This window comes from Fringilla coelebs, assembly GCF_963513975.1.
Source record: "Fringilla coelebs genome assembly, chromosome: 13".
NCBI lineage: Eukaryota > Metazoa > Chordata > Aves > Passeriformes > Fringillidae > Fringilla > Fringilla coelebs.
In genome coordinates, this window is record NC_140039.1 from 10,281,203 (window position 1) to 10,298,653 (window position 17,451).

Sequence of the window (17,451 nt, forward strand, 5' to 3'; positions counted from 1 at the left end):
CCATACCTGCAAATTAACCTCCTGTTTAACTAAATGAATATCCTGTAAGTTCACCCATATAGAAGATAAAGGGGAGGTGGTGGATATAATTTTTCTGAGTTTTAATAAGGCTTTTGAGACAGTTCTTCACAGAATCCTTCTAGAAAACTTGTCCAAGTGTGGGATGGGGGTGTTCATGGTGTGCTGGGTGAAGAATCGGTGAAGAGCAGGGCTCAAAGCATTGTAGCAAATGGCTGGGAACTGTTACCAGCAGTGTTCCTCAGGATTCACTTCTGGGCCAGTTCTGTTCAATGTGTTTATGACTGATTTTGATGCAAGAGTTGGATGCACTCATCATACAACCGTGAGGTGCTGCTGACTCCCTGGAAGGATGGGACACTTTGCAGAATTAAACATTTGACTATGATTAAGGGATGGAAGGCAATGAGTTGAAATGCCAGATTCTGCACCCAGAATGGAGTAACACCTAGCACAAATACAGATGGGGAGGAATGGCTTGAGAGCAGCCCTGCTGAGGTATCTATCAGGTAATAAGAGTCTAACTTTGACAGTGTAATTAATACTGTAATTCACACATAAATCCAGAACAGTAATAAAGTTCTTGGATCTCTGATCTTTTAGCTCCTTCATTACCCAAGTCTATACTAATATGTTCTCCTATCTTTTTTTGAGACTAACACAGCAGAAAAAATACAACAGCCTGTGCAAACTGAATTAGATCGTTAGTTAGCCAGGAACCTTCAGTAAGCAAAGTCTGGTATATTTGCATTTCTCCTATGTGTTTCTGCTATGTATTTAACACATAGAGCATTCACAAGCAGAAAAATTCTACTTACCTTTCATTTTCCTCTCTGTAATCTGCAAATATTTTGTCCATTAGCACTTTTGCGAAGTTATTTGCACAATTAGCCAAACCTTGCTTTAAATCCTCACAATTCAAAGAGATCATAGGGAAATAAATCACCTCTGGCAAACTCATTATTTCCTTCTTGAGGGTGAAAAATTCATCTATGAACTTCAGAAAAACATCAGACTTTACACTTCAGAGCTTTTGTTTAAATACTTAGCTACATGAGTAAGTATTAGACACTGAAGAAAAGAAGTAATTCTTTCTTCTATTTACCATAAATTTTTAGGGAAAAAATCAGTTACATTGTAACTGGTAGTCCATATATTTTTAGCTAAAGGCTAAGCACCTGTTACTCTCTATTACTTTTTCATTATTGTTGCATGTATAGTAAAAATTATTTATAAAGTGTAGAATTAAAACTTACAGTAGTGTATTCATCAAAACTGGGTTGCTCTGCTATAAATCTGTTTATCCGTTCCACTGCAGTTCCATCTACAAGCCAGCCATAATTTTCAACTGCAATTCAATTACAACATATTTATATTACTAAAATGCATATGCCATACAGCAAGCTACTTATTACAAAGAAGTCACACAGCTATTTACACACTCTTCTATTACTTACCATAGCCTTTAAAATGTTGCTTTGGGCCTTCTAAGTTTTCCCTGATAGATTCTCCCAGAGTGGATTTGGCCCATTGTACGATGTGAGCAGGAAGCTCAGCATCCAGAGTTTCAGTGCCACCCATTAGCCAAGCACGTACCGTCTGAAAGTTCTAAGAGGAGTGCAAGTGTTGATAATTCAAATTTTAAAAAGCTGCACAAGTATACATATACTTTAAAAGTAAGTTGCAATCTGCAGATCACAAAAGTATGAGGCCCTAACCATGACCAAGTTAACATGCTTTATTCGCATGTAGAATGACTTTTCCTGAAGCAAAGAGTTGAACATGAAATATGTAAAGGAAAACAAAAAATTATCCAACCTTACATAAAATGAAATTATTTAATATATGCAAATACAGAAAATCAACCCCAAAACACTTCTCTGTAAGTACCACCACATGTGACTAGTGACCAATACTCAGTTCATATCTAAAGCCCCCAGATAGGCTCTCTTCCCTGGAACCATAGACAGGTTCCCAAGACATCAATCTTTTGATGTTGTATATAATAGTTTTTAGAGATTTGAGTATTTTCTTTTTTTTAGAAAGAAAAGCAATATCAACTCTAATTTTCCTTGTGTTTCTCTGGAGATCTTAATTTTAATGAAAATTTATTGTAAATCCGCATGCATTTAATAAAGATATTATTATAATTGCAGGCCCAAAGAGCAGACTAAAACAATCAATACCAGGTGCAACAAGTTTTTGTAAACAAGGAATTACAAAATTACTTCAGAGCCTGGAGTTCCACTGGGCACCAAGATTCATTATGTGACCTGTAGAATCATTGTGGAAAATAAATAAAAGTTGCATTCTGATCCCATTGCCAGGGTAGTCATACTCAAAAGTATTTTCATATACTGAACAATTACATAATTAAATAAAATTTAAGAATTACATAATTAAATAAAAACAAAAGCACACCTGGAGAGTCTGTCCTATACAATCTACAACAAACAGAATTGCTTCTTCTAAGTCTTGTAAGCTTGGATAAAACTCCATTCTATTTTCATCAAAGTTCAAGTCCATCTTAAATATAGGCAGACGTCTTTTGTCTTCAGAATCAAAAAGTTTCACAAAAGCTTCTGTTGTTCTTTGCAGTAATTCTTTCAGCTAGGTAATAATACAGATCACCTATTAGTTGACATAAAAAGGGCTCCACCCATTTTCCACTCATCCAGTAAGCCAGTATTTCCATTCATTTTAGCATTTCTGGCCTGATTTATAGATAACTGAAGCAGTGTCAATTTTTCTAAAAATTCTAATTAGAAATCAGTTCTAATTTTTCTAGTGATTATTAGTCCCAACCCTTAAATGATGAAAACTAATTAATAAGTAAACATTTCAGTAAAGTCCATGCATCTATTTTTGCTACAAATGGAAGTCTATTACTAATACATATATGTAGAAAGGAAATATCTTAAAAGCATTTTCCTTTGATTAGACTATTGTTCCATTACTTTTTTACAAAGCAAGTAATGTTTTAATCCCATTAAGTTTATCATGGGAGGAAAGATATTTACCTGATTAGACATAAGCACAGCCACACAGCTATAAAAAGATTCAAGCTGATCCAACTTTACACCATCCAAGGCTTCTGGCTGAGAAAAGAGACCAAGAATTCTTTGGTACCACGTAGTCATTATCTTGTCTTCTGCTTTAGAACAGCTTAGGGATGCATCAGTTTTTAAGGATTTACAGTCAACTGGTCCTTTCAATCTAGAAAAGAAAGATACAGCCAACTTTATAAACAAAATTTAAACAAACCAAACATGGAGTCAGTAACAATGATAACTTTTGTACTACAAACCTAGTTTTTTTCTAGCAGGAAGCACAGTGGGAACTTACACATTGCTTCAGTAGACTAAAAGGAAAGAAAAAGCCTGCCTCAAACTCCAGGATTTGCAGAACAATTACCAGAAAAAATAAAGAGGAAAAATATTTTGAAAATTATCTTTTTGAAAACGATGCAAATTTAAAGTTCCAAGATTCAACAGAAAATTCACCTTCTGAAAACCAGTAAGAAGTCTGATCTTCAAGGTTAGCATAGAATTTTCAACAAATGAAACACTACTAGAAGTTGATTTTCAAATACTATTTTAAACAGATTTCTATGGAAATTAAGCATTAAGAATAAGTGAATAATGGGGAGAACTTTAGAAAATTAAAGGCAAAATGCAAGTCAAAAGGTCTGATATTACCAACAACTTGACCAACAATAAAATATGTAACAGAGAGAAAAAAGTCACATGTCATAACACAGAGTAACTTAATCACAGTACATTAAAACGGTGCATCAAAGCAATTTTCTACAATAAATAATAGAACTGAACAAGCTCATCTTTGCTAGCTTCAAAAACCTATATGGGTCAAGCAGAACAGACTTTACCTGGAACCAGAGAAATCCACTATAATAACGTTATAGAATGCTGTATAACCAAAATCCAGTAGTGCTCTCATTGAGGGGTGAAGAATACGTAAGGTGGAATTTATTTGGTTTTTTGCTTTGATATAATTGTTACGCCACGTACTAGAAAAATCCAGGCCTCTAAAAAAGAAAAGCATTAAAAAGCCACCAAAACAAATAAACAAAAATTAAGAGCTCAAGCACTACTTGAATAAAGTACTCATACATAAAAGATAGTATTCAAAAGATTATTCTCTAGCGTGAATAGTAATTAATGCCACACACATGTCCTCACTATCATGCAGTGGAAGTCATTCAGATACTCTCTGTCTGATAAAATATGCTCTATCCTCCATGGTATTTTCAGATGCTGCTCTACGTAACTATAACAATAATAAATCATTGTCAGTGCTAAAAGTTTGCAGAGCATTCAGATAAGAGATGTTCAAATGCAAGATTCTCTACAGAGATTTAAAAATGTCCCAGTAAGGGGCCCCAGAATTAATCTTGTACCATAACTCTGTCCACACAGCTCAACAACGTCCCTCATGTAACTCAGTGTGTTTTGCCAGTGAGTTATTTGCTAACTTAATCCACTCACAGAGGTAATGAAGGCAAAGGCGCCTCCTCTTCCAACGTATCAAGTTCTTTTATATCTGGTTTAACAAGAGCTCTTCTCACTAAAAGAAAAATGCATGAACATTAGAAGAAAATTAGGCCATATTCAATAGTCACTGTACTTCCTTGAACCAAGCACATAGTAGGAGGAAAAAGCAATTGTGTCACCCTATCTACAAAACACATTCTCCCAAAGGTAACTGAAAATCAAAAAGCTTCTGCTGAATTTTTATACAGATTTAGGTGCCTTAATTCCAATTCTGGCTCCTGTTCTGGAAGGCTTTCAGATGGGTTTGTGCTTAAATAATTGAATACTTCTGCAGTTTCTTTGCTGAGGGGATGGTCAGTGACAGCAACAGGCTCCCCAGAGAGGTGGTCATGGCACCAGTCCTGCCAAAGTGCAAGAAGCACCTGGACAGTGCTCTCAGTTGTATGGTTGAGTTTTAGAGAGCCCTGCAAGGAGCAAGGAGCTGGACTCTAACCCTTATGGACCCCTTCCAACTTGACATATTCTACAATTGCAAGAATTTATGGCAACTTTGTTACATAATTACAATGAGGTACTATACTTATGACACCAATGACATTACAAAGAAGTTAGTCCAATGTTAAATTGTTTACTTTTTAGTCCACATTTTTAAAAAGATCAGCCATTCACTAAAATATTAACAAAACTGAGCCCGATGCAGATTCCAGTTACTACAAATGCAAATAAATTAACACATGATTTCAAGGAAAAACACTTTCAAAATTCCATTTCATGACTCTTTTTAAAAGGTTTTAAAATTGAAGTGAGTTGTATGAGTGATATCCGAAAACAGTAATTATCTTCGCAGATTCTTATTGTGAGCTTCCTCCTGCAACAAAAGCACCATCAGAAAACTCATGAATGTATTTGTGAATAAACAGCTTAAAAAGCTGCTGTTCCTGAAGAGGTAGAAAGAATGACTAGTATATTAAAAGTTTCTCCTTTCTTTAACAGTAAATAGCAATACATTCTTGCTCCAAATTAACTAAATGGGTTAAAGACATAATGAAATAACTTCATGAGCAATCAACCTTTTTGACATGAGGTCTGCAGCTTTGTCTTTGCTTGAACTGTACTTTCAGCTGGTTATTTTTTTACTGGTTCAAATAAAATAAGCAAGTTTTGCCTTACACATTATGGCCAACACACGTTTGATATGGCAGGAAAAGCTAAATCAGTAGTTAATTAATTACAAAGATCCCACCTGGCTGAAAGAACAAACCAGAAAAATTATTTTAAGCACGAGAATACAGAGTTTATAATATATATACTAACATTAATATAAGTGCTGAGTAATCTGTGGTACTTACACACACATCTTTGCATGCTTTTTTCATAATCCCTTATTATCTCCTTTAAAAGGTCTTCAGTGAGCAGCTCTCTATCTCTGCCCTCCATAAGTGACTGTGGCACCATGGCAAGCATGGATCTCAGCCACTGCTGCTGGATGGGAAGCATTGGACTACTCTGCACACAATTCTTGAAAAAGAAGTAGTCTGCCTGGAAGGACAAGATTTTCAGAGGTCTAATAACTACCTATGTATGTATTTTTGTGTTAGGCTTGGCAAAAATCTCTTTTTATTCATAATTTCTTCATTTCAAAATTGCTTAGTTTCCTTAAAGGCGGGGTATTTAATCTATTATTTTCATATTCACTGACTAATACCCTAAAGACTGCTTTGTGGTTGGTAACATGGTCTCTCTGTTTTAATGTTTAAATATAAAATATTGTACTTGTCAGTATGGCATTTTTGTTGGTCCCCTGCTGAAGTTTATGGCTAACAATAAAATAGTTCAAGGTTAAGGTTATTGTTGTTTGGACAACCATTTATCTGGCAAAAAGTATGGACAAACATCTTCCATAAGGGGAGTGGGTCTTGCCAAAGAAATAGGTATTTCTGCTTTTGATTGACAGTTTTTGTATAAAATCTCTACATAATGAGTTCACCTAACAACAGCTGGGCAAAACTGGTGTTACCTTAAGCTACTTAATATAAATATTTCAATACTAATTTGAGTTGCAACTGGCTCTCAGAGATGAAGTCGTACTTTAAAAGCAATACACAAATTTGAAGTTTAGTGCATGTTCTTCAAATTAAGGAAATTATGTCAAAGACTACTTTTTGTACAGGCTAAGGTACAATCTATGACCTCAACTGAAAAAAATCCTGAAGCCTGTTAGGTTTTTTTTCCTAAATAATGATCTTTAACTAAGGTTAAATTAATTACTGATAGATGCTCTTTCTAAAACAGAAAAATTCTTTCCCTCTACAGGACCACAAGACAAGATTCCTATTTTGCTCCTATTCCATTTTCCCTCATCAAGACTACTTCTTCTTGTTTAATAACAATAATTCTGCATTACATACTCAACTTCTCTTAATAGGGACCATTCATTTTTCTATGCCAAAAAAAAAAAAAAAAGAATTTAACTCACCCTTAGTTGTCTTTCATTGTCCATCTGTATAAAAAGAAATGGAAAATAGTTATATATGAAGAACACACAAACAGAAATACTGGAAATGTAAAATTTAGCAAATATTATTCCTAAACAAAGACTTTATTCTACAGATATACAGGCATACATTTCAGTTGGATTACCTGAGTATATAAATACATTTATGAATTACTGAGGAGCAAAACAAGTATCTTGAAGTAAATTCTAAGGAGGAAAATAAATGTCCCAATAACAAAGAACTAAACAGAAAACACTAAATATAGAAATACTTTCTCACAGTTCTGTGAGGCAGTTCTGTGATAGGAGGTACAGCATCTCTCTCCTCTCTTTCATCCATGTTAACGTAATAGACTTCAAGAGCTCGATCAACTCTAAAATAAACCACAGCATCAGAAGTGCAAAAACTACAAATTGTAGAAAAACTACAGATAACACAATGAAAATAATGCTAGCACTTTAATCAACGCAACCTCTTTTTTCATCTTGATCACTAAATCTCACTATAATTATATGAAACAAACACTGTTATTTGTCAAATATCAACTATGTAATGTCTCACTTGAATTTCAACATGTCTTGAATTACATGAAACTCACAGTAACTGATTAATGATCTTTTGCTCCTCCTTGCCTCTGTGGTAAGCCAACAGTTTTTTCTGTGATGGTGAGTCTTCAGATATGACTGGTGGAGATAAAGCAGGGGGACGAAACAAAGTTCTCAAAGTCCGTTTACTGGAAGTTGCTTCATCTGAGTGCTCCATCTAAAACCATAACAAAACCAAAATTTTAGAACACAATCCTGTCCATGCATCTATTAAGTTGAATGTACGCAAGGCATAAAATGAGGTCACCTCAGGGATCTCCACAGTTTAGGTATGACAGTTGTTTCAATAAAGAGAACAGGTTATATCATCAAATGGCAAAGTTCAAGGGAAAGTGTATTCAAGGGGAAGTGTATTCATACAGAGCCTGTCATAAGAAGGGGAGAGAAGGGGAGACCCCAATAAATTTGTGTTCTGCGACTGGGCCAAGGTTCAACTGAAAGATACTCTTGTATGGCGGCTTAATCGCCTGGGTGGGGCTATTCCAAAGATTGGCGGTCGGGTTCCCCTGGAAACACGATACACAAACTCACCACTCCATTTCAACAGCTTCCCACAGAGGAGAAGAAAGCTAAAGCTACTTCCTAAATCAGTGGTATGTCCTAAAAACGCACTAAACGGGGGATGGTGGACGCACCAAAGGACGAAAGGACTCAACTACGGCTTTTTCCCGGCGCTCCCTCGGCCCCGCCGCTCTCGCCTCTCCCGGGGCCGCGGCCCGGCTCGGCACAACAGCGCGGTTACCCCGGAGCCGAGGGCGGGGCCCGGCCCGTCAGGGGTGCTCGGGGCTCTTCCCTGGCCGAGATCAGTGCCTCTCGTGATGACGGAAAAAAAGGGAAAGAAAAAGAAAAAGAAACTTGAAAAAACCTTACCTTTACCGTACCGGTCTTCCGCAGGGTTGAGACAATCCGAGCGAGTCAGAAAGTCCCTCTGCTCCAGCCTCTGCCTGCACCAAGCAGATCACAGCAAAAATGCTTGAGAAATTAGAAATATAATACCCTCAAACATCAGGTGGCTGTTGCTAAGCTTTTCCTTTTTGTACAACTATAAATGGAAATTTTAAGGAACTCTACATATTTGCTACCCACCTGCCCACACTTTGCAAAAGAGGCTTTAAAATCCTAATTTTGTGTCTGTGTGGGCAGAGCCTCACGCGCAGAGGCTGAGGGAGCAGCTGTGGGGGGAGTTTTATATATGTTTTCCGAAGTCCTGCACACCTTCCCAGCGTGGGTCTCACTGCCCGGGACTGTTCAGGTTGAGGTCTCAACCCAGACATGAAACGTTTTCTCACGAACAGAACACAAACCAAAACTCTTGACGTTAAAGGATTTATCGACAGGCAATTAACATCGGAGCGTTATGTGGGAGACCCTCCCACGCCTCGAACATCTGTTGGCCAGGAAGCTGCGCCGAGTACAGAGGGGCTCTCCGGTCGGCCAGACTCACGTCGTGCCGGCGGGTTAACGGCGGGGCGCGAGCTGCGGGCACGGGAGCGAGAGCACGGCCCGGAGCGGGCACGGGGCACCGGGAGGGGGCGCTGCCTCACGGCCAGCGGCGCGAGCCCGCCCCCTTCCCGCCTCCCCCGCGGCCCCGCCCCTTACTCCGCGCGCTGACGGCAGCTCCGCCTCGCCCGTTGCCCCGCCCCCGTCGCGCGCGGTGACGGCGCAGCCCCGCCCCGCCCGGCGGTTCCGGCCGCGCCCCGCGGAAGCCGCAGCGGCGCCGGGTCCATGTGGCGTCGGCTCCGCTCCGCCCTCCGGAGCCTCCGCGGCTCCCTCGCCGCACCCCCGAACGGCGGTGGTGGCCCCCCGCCTGCCGCTATGGAGCGCGCCGTGGTGCGCTGCGTGCCGTCCGAGCCCAAGCTGAGCCTGCGGTTCGTGCTGCCCGACGGCAGTGCTCGGCACATGCAGCGCGACCAGGCGGAGCCGCTGGGACGGGCACTGGCGCGCATCGCCACCAACGCTGCTAAGGGCCACGGCAAGACGGGCAAGAAGAGCAAGAAGGCGCGGGCGGAGGGCGGCGCGGAGGGCGAGGCGGCGGTGCCGGCCGTGCGGCTGTTCTCCCGCGACGGCGCGGCGGTGGCGGAAGAGGTGCCGAACGAGGCTGCCTGGCAGGACGGCGCCGTGCTGCACATCGGGGACGCGCAGTACCGCGTGGAGCGCAACCCGCCCGCGCTTACCGAGCTCCGCCTGCCGCGCTCGCTCCTCGCCGGCTTCCCCGTGTGCCCCAAGGTGAGCGCCGAGTTCGCCGTGCCGCAGCACTGCCTGTTCCGCTGGTTCCACGAGCAGCGCCCCGCGGGCGGCGGGGAAGCGGCTGGGGAGGCCTGGGTGGAGACGGCGGCGGCCGAGCGCGTGTTCACGCCGTCGAACGCGCTGGTGGGGCTGCGGCTGAAACTGCGCTGCACGCCCGGGGACGGGGAGCAGCGCTACGGCCCGGCCCTCGAGGTGGAAAGCAGCGGCCCCGTGGAGGCCGGGCCCGGCGCCTGCACCTTCGACGCCCGGCATCTCTACACCAAGAAGGTTTGCGGCCACGGCTCCGTCCGCGCCGTCTCCTACAACATCCTGGCCGACACCTACGCGCAGACGGAGTTCTCCCGCACCGTGCTCTACCCCTACTGCGCTCCCTACGCCCTGGAGATCGACTACCGCCAGAACCTGCTCAAGAAAGAGCTGGCGGGCTACAGCGCCGACCTCATCTGCTTGCAAGAGGTGGATAAATCTGTCTTCGTAGACAGCTTGGCTCCGGCGCTAGATGCTTTTGGACTGGAGGGGCTGTTCAGGATTAAAGAGAAGCAGCACGAAGGCCTGGCCACTTTCTATCGCAGGGACAAGTTCAGCCTCCTCAGCCAGCACGATATCACTTTCAGCGAAGCCCTGCTCTCAGAGCCACTGCACAAGGAGCTGTGTGAGCAGCTGGCCAAGTACCCCCTGGTGCAGGAGAAGGTGCTGCAGAGGTCCTCTGTGCTGCAGGTACCAGCTTTGACATGCCTTCTTCTCTTTCCCTTCTTTTTTCCCCCTTTCTCCTCCTCCCACTGTCTCTAGGTGCAGCTGGGGCAGCGTTGTTGAGCCTCAAGCAGCAGAAGGGAGATGAGGGATTAAGAGTTTGAAACGTGGAACTATATCAGAATATATTTTATAAAATTTAGATCTTATAAATCAATTTTAAGTAAGTTAGTTGAGTATGCTTTATAATGCCTCTTTAGCAAGTGACAGGAGGGAGACAAATAAGGTTGGACAGGTGTGTGAGCTTCCTGATGCCAGAGGATCTGCCCACTGAGCTGTTGTGCAGGTATAAGTGTGTAAGATAGAAGGCTGTGTCAGGAACTGCAGAAACACCAGTAAAAGTTTCCTGCTCATGGACTGAGTAGGACTAATGGGATTTCTTTGATAACTGAAATCACCTCCAAATTTTTGTTCAATTTAACAAATATGGAATGCTACATTTCCTTGGTAAAAATGGAGATAAGCTCCAGTTCTGTTGTAGAGAGTGAATTCAAAAGTATTTCAGAATGGTACAGCCTGAAGTATATCTTATGAAAAAATATGGCCAAACCAGACACAGTCAAAGAAGGTTTGTTAAATGATGTAGTGGTAATATTTTGGCTGATACCCAGATAGAAGATTATTGAAAAGTACAGCTCCTAAATTGAGTTTATTCGTTATAAGCATCAGATTCTTTGAACTGGATTGCCACAGGGGCATAAGCTGACTAGTGCATTTTAAAATATATAGCCTCTCTATTTAGTATTTAACAAAGACCGTTTTCTCTCTTAAAGGTTTCGGTTCTTCAGTCTACAATTGATCCTTCCAGGAAGCTTTGTGTAGCAAATACCCACCTATACTGGCACCCCAAAGGTAATTTTGCACATTCCTGTACGTAGGATAACTGTGTTTGGAAAGGTTTTTGCTCTTCCTTGGGAGAATAGATTTCCCACCATTCTTTTGCAGCTATAGCCTTTTCTTTTGGAACTGAGGGTTTCCTGCCTTACTTCTTATCTAGATGAAATCAAGGCAGACTCCTAGGTCTGTTTATATATTTATTCTTTTAGTGTGCCTAGGAGTCAATAGAATCCAGGCAAGTCACATGACACACAATTCACCCAAAAAGCAGCCCATAAAATAGAGAGAACTTTGAATGTGCTTATGGTTTCCCAGACCTGTTGAACATGGAGCTCTCCCAGAGTACTGCCAGAAGGGGCTCCAGAAGCTGTTAGGGAGATTCTTCTCTTCTCAGTTAGTTTTCTTTTGGTTCTGTGCATTTTTGGGAATATTATTAGAATGGTTGCCATGAAATGGAAAACTGCTGTATATGGGTGTTAAAGCTTCAGAGTTCTTGCATGGGCGAGTTTAAGTTGAAATTGTCTGTTACTCAAAAACTTTCATAGTCACAAATTTTTAAAGGCTTTTTGATTCATGAAAACTATTCTAAAATTCAGGATTGCTGTTTTAGAGCTATATATGCTTAAATGAGCAACCCAGTGAGCACCTCCAGTGCTGTTCTGCATTACTTGAAATAATATTTTTTTATGTCCTTAGGTGGGAACATCCGTCTGATCCAGATTGCTGTAGCCATGTCTCACATCAAGCACATAGCATGTGACTTGTATCCCAGGATCCCAGTCATATTCTGTGGAGATTTTAATAGCACACCCTCCTCAGGAGCTTACAGTTTTATCAGCAGTGGTGGCATTGCTGAAGATCATGAAGACTGGGTCTCAAATGGGGAGGAAGAAAGGTGCAGTATGTCTCTAAGCCATCCTTTCAAACTGCTAAGTGCTTGTGGAGAACCTGCTTATACAAACTATGTTGGTGGGTTTCATGGATGCCTGGACTACATTTTCATTGACAGAAACGCTCTAGAGGTGGAACAAGTTATTCCATTGCCAAGTCATGAAGAAATAACAACCCACCAAGCTTTGCCAAGCGTTTCACATCCTTCTGATCATATAGCACTAATATGTGACTTGAAGTGGAAATAGAGTAGCTCTGGCATGGTGCTTTTGGAGTTTTTTAAACAAGAAATTTAATTTAATGTACTGCTGGGCAACTGAGGTTAGACCCTGACCTGTATGCTACTAAAAGGAAAGCCAAAATAATTAATGAAGAGTTCAGGTGTTTAATGGCTCTACTGAGTATTGTCACACTGTTCAGAATATTTGCATGACAATTTCCCCCTTTTTTATATGCTAATGGGAAAAAATACATTGAAGACAGGGTTTTGAAAATTGGATTATCACATACCTTTTTAGCGGTGTTTTTAAAGAATTAAGAATTATTTTGTTTAAAAATAAAAGGAATTTAATCTGATTTGTAAGACAGTCTGCAAATTGAATCCTGTTTAATTCACAAATAAACACAGAACCCAAACCCAAATGGATTTAGTTGACTCCACTTTGCTTAATATAATGGTAATTTAAGTTCATAAATTGTCTTGTTCACTTACCATTACAATGGCACAACTTCTAGTAAGTTGCATGAACGATGTACTTGTACCTACCAACTTCTGAAATGATGTTCTTAATTATCAGTGAGTAGACCTTGTCAAAAATCAACCATGTTAAATTCAAGGCTATAATTGATTTGGAAACAATTTGTCTGCCCACATAACATGGGTAATGAGGATAATGTTAACACCTTGTGAAATTGGACTACATGAAGAAACAGCATCTGCTTTGAACATATGCTCCTTCTGGTTTGAGTCATCAGCAATAAAAGATACTGGAGTGTAGCACAACCAGCTTTGGATGGGAGGGAGCTTTTTATCAGTATCATCTGTTTTCAGGTGGGGAGAGATACAGAACAATGTGGTGCATTAGTTATCTGTGTCTAAATCTTTACAAAGAAACACAAGTGACTTGCAAATGCTTATCACAATGGTTGTATTTTGTTTCTCTCTTGCATACAAAGACAGCCTGAATTTTTAAGTGTTTTTATATGCATTTTTTTCTTTCTAGAAATAGCCTAGTTTGCCCTATTTTGTAGGATGCAGGGAAGTGTATTTTATCCATATCTTCACAGAATGTGTTGGAGTGGGTTCAGTCATTTAACAAGCTTCTTGCCCTGCATCATTCATCCATGGGAAACAAAAAGCATTTGGAAACCATTCACTAGGTCTTCATCTTTCACCTAATAAAACTCCCTTTTATCAATTGTCTGTCACTGTTGTCAGTTTGGGGTTTTTTCCTAGTTACTGGTGTCTTTCATGGCAAAACACGTCTGCCTGGGTTGATAAAAGCTGCTTGCCCACCTGCTCACCTCCCCTGCATTCTGGTGCTCTGTAGCTGGGATTCACTCAACTGTTTGAACGCTACTCCAACCAGGAAGTCACTTTCAGGTGAGATATTTCTGAGGGTTGTTGGTGCCATCTCTTGCCACAGTAATTGCTATGCTGTGAAGGGTGGTGGTGTGCAGAAGCTTTTAAGTAATCTGCTCTTGTCTGTTATTTCCAATACAGTTGCTACCGTGTTTTGCTGCTGAAGTGTCTGCATCATGTCATCTAACATGATGCTGGTAGCTGCTGGCAGGTTTACCTTCAGAGAGCATACCAGGCTAAAAAGATACAGGCCCATAAATCTCAAACATGTCTCATACAGCATGATGTGAGAAGACTGATCTCACGAACTGTCCAGTATTTCATTACCAACTCTGCCCACAGATAAAGGGAAATGGACAAATTCCAATACTCTCAGTCTTTAGAAGCCTGTGTTGCTAAAGAGCTCATGTAAATGTCTTATAAAGCAGATTCTTTTCAGCAACATAGGCAGTTAACCTTCCCTCTTATCCCAAACTCTCTTACCTGATCTGCTCTATCATCTGTGAATTGTCTCCTTGTTCCTGCTTATGCCACACCAAACTAAAACGGGGATGTGATCCTGTTAAAAATACAGGGCTTTTAGTTCTCTTGGTTGTACTATCATTTGAGTGGATCTTTATGTCCTGAACTTAGTTACCTTAAAGCTATTTGTGCCAAAGAACAGATACAGGCTTGGAGGTGGATGGAAAGAGGTGATGAACGTTAAAGCAAGACCTTAACCTGCTCCAGCAGATCCACCCCAAAACATAACACAAGACCTCTATGAAATGGTGCTCATTTATTCCAACAGCTTTGTCAGGCTATACGTAAACCCTCAGGTTTCTGGTTTTGTTAAGTCAGCACTTTAGCTAAGCCATATGGTAGCTAAAGCACCTTTGGATACAAAAGGGAAGCAAAATGGAATGTGGCAATAAAAGTGGCACATGGATGTTAGATCACTGCACTAGTGATGGACTCTCCCTGAAAAATTGGACCCTAAATAATTTGGGGGAATCTTTGATCAATTTTTAGAATAGTCTAATTTAAAAATAATGTGTAAATCAGTATTGCATGAGTTGATGTCTGTACTTTTCTAGACCTCAAAGTTCATAATAAAAGTATTGCTGATTCATAACTTCAAGATACACATGTGAGGAGAAAATCTTGCAAACAAAATGGAAGCTGTAAACCCCCTATCTGGGCAAATAAATTTTACTAATTCAATAAATGAGGGAACACTTATACCTGAAGATGTAACATTTGCAAGCATATGGCATCGTAAAGGGCAGAAAAATTAATTGGAAAAATCTGTTCAAGAAAAAAAAATCCAGTATCAACACCAGGGAAAACACTGAAAATGACTGCATTACAGCTGAGTCAGAAATATAGAGGCCTACAAATTACCAGCTCTGAAAAAAAAATGAGGGGGAAAAAACCAAACTGCACTGAGTAATGCAGTTTGTGGGCTGTCAGGAGAAATATCTCAGTCAGAACAGTAAGACTGAAATTGTGAAGTTTGGAAGTGAGATTGTATTACTGTCATGGGCTAACTGAGCTCCCTTGTAACTCAAAAAAACCCCCATTTTTGTCCTTAGTGTTAATTAACCAATCCATTACAACTAGGTTACTTTGTCTCTTCCACACCCATAACATTAAAAATCTGTAACTTGTCTCTGGAACCAGAAGATGGAGCTGCTCAGAGAACAGACTTGCCTGGTGCTCTGCCTCCCTTCGGAGAAACAGCAGCTCCCTCCCGCTTGCTGTGCTGGCACTTGGGCTGCTGCCTCTGCCTCCCTGCAGACCAGGGAGAGGGAGTGCAAAGGGAAGCTGGAATCTGCAGGAAGCAAGTGGTGAGGACAAACATGGCACTGCAACAGGCCCTTGCACATGGTAGATAATGCTTTACTATGTTTAGGAGAAATTCAGCCCTGTGAGCTGATGCTGGGGAATCTCCAGACCAGTATCCTCCAGTTAGGAAACTGCAGCAGCAGAGGCTGACTGCCAATAGCAGCAATGTGTCAGGAACCTGCTGCATGTCAAGAATGAGAATGCAGCACTAGGGTCTAGATTAGGAAAGGCACAGTTCAAAAAACCTGAGATTTTGGGGGTAAAAGAACCCTTAGGCATACCTTTGGCCCAGAGCCCCCCTGCTGCCAAGCTGTATTTGCATCTGTGTAACAGATGGTGTTTCCTACTGCACTTATGTTGATTTTTAACTCCCATTTTGGCTTTCCCTACACCTCTGGACCTTGCCCAGCAATTAATTCTTCCTCTCTAAATCACATCCAGAACCCACATTTGTACAAGTCCCATTCAACTTGTCTCCATTTTATTTCATAAACCTAAACTCACCTGTACTTGTTCCTCATCCAGCAATTGGAAAGCTTCATGCCCTTCACAACAAAAAACTGGGTAGGATTTTCTTTGCATCTTTGTAAATGTGGATGGGATTTTTGGTTTTTGTTACTCTACTTTCCCAGACCACCTGTTAAGGAAAAAGGAAAATCTATTTGCCTTCTAATTGAATTTCCCATCTCTGATTCATTAAACTTAAAGAGAGACAGTGCTGCCTCCTGCCTCGCTGTTGCCTCAGGAGGGAGGTTTCTTTTTTACAGTGGCTCCTGCTGTGGACAAACTCATCACTCTCAAGAATATTACAGAACTAAGGGCACTCAAAACACTGACCTTCTGAAGGCAGAAGGCTTGCCTCATTTTTAGGCTCTGGGTATTGCGAAATGTTTACCTGTGTATTTGATGCGTACAAAATCAACCAAGTTCTGCCAGACCCTTCAGACTGGTCTGGCAACTTGAAACTCCTATTATTCTTTCCCCTGACCATATCTATTCCAGACAAAGAGGTCTCTTATCCTCCTGTGACAGTACTTGGATTCTTGTATCATTGCCATTTTTGAAAGGTATAATTCAAGCATTAAATAAAGCACCTATATGTATCATGATAAAGCAAGCAAGGATGCCAAATATGATTGAGAGAAGAATGAAGAAAAGGGAGGAGAAAAATGGTATGAAAAAAGCAAGGGGAAAAATCCCAGTGTGCTAAGACATCAGAGCTTTCAACATGTCAAATTAATTGTGTGGTTGCCTTGTTTCTCGTATTCTTGGCATAGAAAGAAAATTGTTTCAAGTCTTCCAACTCCTACCTGGTAAGAGGAAAGGCCTTAAACATTTCCGTTTTGGCAGCTCAGCTTTATTCACAAATCCAATGGCAGTATATGAAGTGTAGCTTTTTAAGTCCCCATTCTTGACAAGGGTGGCTAAGACATACTGGACAAGGTGATGTGTAAAGTTTCATCATATTGCACTCAAACTCCCTTTGTCCAGACCTTTATAGAAGGATTTCTTAGACTAACAAGGGACTAATAACTGGGCTCTGAATTTTCTTTACTGGCAAACCCCAAAGCACAGTGGCCCAACAGAGCTCACCTAAACCTGAACACTTACTCATTTAAACAATTAAATCTCTACCAAACAGAATGTTTCCTTCATGGTAATAGGCCTAATTTAAGTATCTACTATTT

At 41.0% G+C, this 17,451-nt stretch overlaps 2 protein-coding genes across 2 annotated transcripts in view; one reads left to right on the forward strand and one right to left on the reverse strand.

Annotated features, from left to right (window-relative positions):
* Positions 1–8,515, reverse strand: part of DNAH12 (dynein axonemal heavy chain 12) — a 57,746-nt gene extending 49,231 nt beyond the window's left edge. Inside the window, exons 1-12 of the mRNA XM_084214551.1 lie at positions 8,500–8,515; positions 7,623–7,786; positions 7,304–7,397; positions 7,006–7,029; positions 5,879–6,068; positions 4,524–4,602; positions 3,905–4,063; positions 3,039–3,234; positions 2,440–2,628; positions 1,476–1,626; positions 1,275–1,366; positions 837–1,015 (exon numbers count right to left, since the gene is read on the reverse strand). Of these exons, the coding sequence (XP_084070677.1) occupies positions 837–1,015; positions 1,275–1,366; positions 1,476–1,626; positions 2,440–2,628; positions 3,039–3,234; positions 3,905–4,063; positions 4,524–4,602; positions 5,879–6,068; positions 7,006–7,029; positions 7,304–7,397; positions 7,623–7,786 (1,517 nt within the window). The 5' untranslated portion in view covers positions 8,500–8,515. The remainder of the gene's footprint in view (positions 1–836; positions 1,016–1,274; positions 1,367–1,475; positions 1,627–2,439; positions 2,629–3,038; positions 3,235–3,904; positions 4,064–4,523; positions 4,603–5,878; positions 6,069–7,005; positions 7,030–7,303; positions 7,398–7,622; positions 7,787–8,499) is intronic.
* Positions 8,516–9,354: 839 nt separating this feature from the next.
* PDE12 (phosphodiesterase 12) lies at positions 9,355–13,750 on the forward strand (the record flags this gene model as incomplete). Its single annotated transcript, XM_084214291.1, has 3 exons — positions 9,355–10,593; positions 11,400–11,478; positions 12,160–13,750. 3 exons carry the CDS (start codon positions 9,355–9,357, stop codon positions 12,600–12,602), a joined length of 1,761 nt encoding a protein of 586 aa, XP_084070417.1. The 3' UTR covers positions 12,603–13,750.
* Between the last annotated feature and the right edge of the window lie 3,701 nt (positions 13,751–17,451).